The sequence below is a fragment of the Frankliniella occidentalis genome, unplaced genomic scaffold (genome assembly GCF_000697945.3).
Source record: "Frankliniella occidentalis isolate FOCC.00 unplaced genomic scaffold, Focc_3.1 Scaffold4719, whole genome shotgun sequence".
Taxonomy (NCBI): Eukaryota; Metazoa; Arthropoda; class Insecta; order Thysanoptera; family Thripidae; genus Frankliniella; species Frankliniella occidentalis.
This window is the reverse complement of record NW_026271765.1, coordinates 1-2709: the sequence shown is the minus strand read 5'-3', so window position 1 is coordinate 2709 and position 2709 is coordinate 1. Positions and strand designations below refer to the sequence as shown.

The following is a 2709-nucleotide window of genomic DNA, read 5'->3' as shown; positions in this document are numbered from 1 at the left end:
TCTCTCTCTCTCTCTCTCTCTCTCACGCACACACACTCTCTCTCTCTCTCCCTCTCTGGCGCCACCTATACCTCGACCCCGCCAGACCCGCCCGGTATACGCTGCAAGCATCATGTGAGGGCCAAGGTCTGTTCCGAAAACAAACAAAAGAAGGCGGCCCTCTCAATGCAGCGCAGCACCAGCTTCCTGGCAAAAAATGGTGGTCGGAACGCCGTGGCTTTAGCGCTCTTTTCATCGGAAAGAGATCGTATCACTGCCTTTCCGTCGAATCGTTTGGGTAACAACGCGGGCCAAAGGCTGGGCGGCACCTCTCCGACAGTATTGCTCTGTGAAGGTACTCTGTTGTCTGAGCAATGGGGATAATTGGTTCTGAGAAACGTGCCCCATTTTCCAAAGTCCCTCTTGCCTCTCCCCTCTCTATCTTATATCATAACCCTAATAAAAATCAACAAAAAGAAGTTTGAACCCTCCTCACACTAATGTTGGGACCTTTTTTTCCAGCTAGTAAGGTTAATCTGCGTACCAAAGTAAAGCTAATTCTTCGTTCCCGATTTAGAACGGTTTGTGAAAAATTGATCATTCTTAGGGACACTTTGTTCTCCTAAGTGAAACAAACAAACTTGTGCTGGGGTATGAAAATGCCGCGTGGGACGTATTGACCTAACTTGGCATTATTAGTTCCCAGGTAAAACTTTAGGTTGATATTCTTCCAATAGTATTCCCACTACTGTAAGAATTTTCATATACAGACTGTCAGCTCTATTTTGACCTTCTCGTAACCTAAAAAATAAAACGCGACTCACAATAATTTTCTTTTCTCTCCACCTTCCCGATGGTCGTCATGATGGTAGTCTTTCATATCCTTTCTGAAATAATAAACCATTCATGCCTTCTAAGCGGGGCAGTCAAGAGTCACCATAACCTCACTTTCTTGTCTCACTATCCGGGCAGCGTCGTCCCAACAATAACTTATTAACATTTAAACATCACAGCACTTAACATGATTGTGTTGCGGCGTTGCTGCCTTTGGAGCAACTTTCTGACAAGACGAATCATGAAAAACATGCATTTCGACGACGTGCGGGATGTCCTAAACCCAGTGCGGATCCATCCCCACCGAGCATTACAACACTAGTTCCGGACCGGAGGAGGAAGGTGCGGTCGGCACTTCCTCCTACTTCCGTTTCCGGATGCTGTACACACCACTGTGCCAAAAACGCCCAAGCACTGCCCCGCGGCACCGCCCTGCTCCTACAGCTGCTGCTGCTGCTGCTGCTGGTTGCGCCAAACGTAGGCGATGTGATGACGAAGTTGATGATGATGATGAGCACAATGATGAATGACGATGAATGAACACAATGAACAACAACAGTAACAACAACAACACTCACTTGACGAGCTCCAACACTCACAGAGTAAGTTTTGAGTAGGGTAAATAGTAAATAGGTTCAAAGTCTGTCCTCCTCCTCCTCTTCCTCCTCCTCTGGTGGGTCCGGCAACCCTGCCTCCACATCCTCTTTATATCCCGGGTGTTCCGAGATGGCGTAATAGTTGCCGTTGTAGATGACGCCCAGCTCTTGCAAGACGTCACCCCGGATGGTGGCCTTGATGGTCCAGTTGTAGCAGTCGTCGCTCTCGCTCTCGCGGTCCAGCCGCTCCACGTCGAGGATCTTGGAGTTGAGCCGCTCCAGGATGATGCCGATGTCCTTGATGCTGAGGTGGCGCTTCTGGTCGACCGACAGCTGGTCGATGAGGAGGAGGAACTTTTCGCTGGTCACGGCCTCCTCCTCCAGCCCCGTGTTGTCCGTCTCGGACTCGGACGAGTCGCCGCCGTGCTCGGGATGCGACACCCCACGGCCCTCGATGTCCAGGAAGCGGACGTGTTGGCCGCCGCGCAGCGTGCCTGCGGGCAGAGCGGAGCACGAGCAGCGTTACGTTAGTGCAAAAATAAAATCGCACGAGGGGTACTTTTTCTCCCGTACAAATGAAGTGCCGTCGAAAAAAAGCCCCACTCCTACTTGGTGGCCATAGGGGAAAAGTACTCTACCGCTAAGTATGGAATGGAGAAGGAGGTGTGGAAATGAAAAACGGCATGACTCACCTGTCCTTCCTCCTGCCATCGACGATGTGGGCTGCGGCGACGTCTGCGACCCCACGTCCTGGATGGGCGACGTGGCGACGCTCTTGTGGACGGCGATGAAGCGTCCCTCCTCGTGCAGCGCGCAGCAGTGGAAGTCGCACTCGGCAGCCAGGGCCAGCGCCGCGGCCCGCTGCGCGCACGCCGAGTCCAGGGAGGAGCCCGCCCCCGCCTGGCGCGACAGTCGCAGCGGCGGAGGGTGCTGCAGGTGGTGGGCGTTCTGGCGCCCCGGCCCTGGCGACTGCACGGGGACCTGCCCGCCCAGCCCGGCCACCTCGTCGTCGTGGTTGATGACGGTGATGTGGGGCCCCGCGGAGTAGCGCGCCGAGCTCGGGGGCGTGTAGATGTCGTTGAGCATCTGCTGCTGCCTCTCGAGCGAGTTCTGGATCACGAGAGCCGGCGGCTTGCTCTTGATGGGACCCTGGCCCGGGCCCTGGCCCGGGTGCGGGCTCCCCGCCAAGCTCCCCGACAGGCTACCCGCCAGCGCGCCCGCGGCCTGCTGCTGGCTGCCCGGCGGCGCTGGGGACACGCGGCCAGGCCCGCCGCCCGGCCCGCCGCCCCCACCAGGCCCG

General features: G+C 55.9%; 1 protein-coding gene across 1 annotated transcript; it reads right to left on the bottom strand.

Annotated features, from left to right (window-relative positions):
* Positions 1-452: 452 nt before the first annotated feature.
* LOC113205614 (uncharacterized) lies at positions 453-2705 on the bottom strand (the record flags this gene model as incomplete). Its single annotated transcript, XM_052276853.1, has 2 exons — positions 453-1903; positions 2102-2705. Coding segments are annotated over 2 exons (1059 nt in total), but the record flags the coding sequence as incomplete, so codon positions are not given.
* Between the last annotated feature and the right edge of the window lie 4 nt (positions 2706-2709).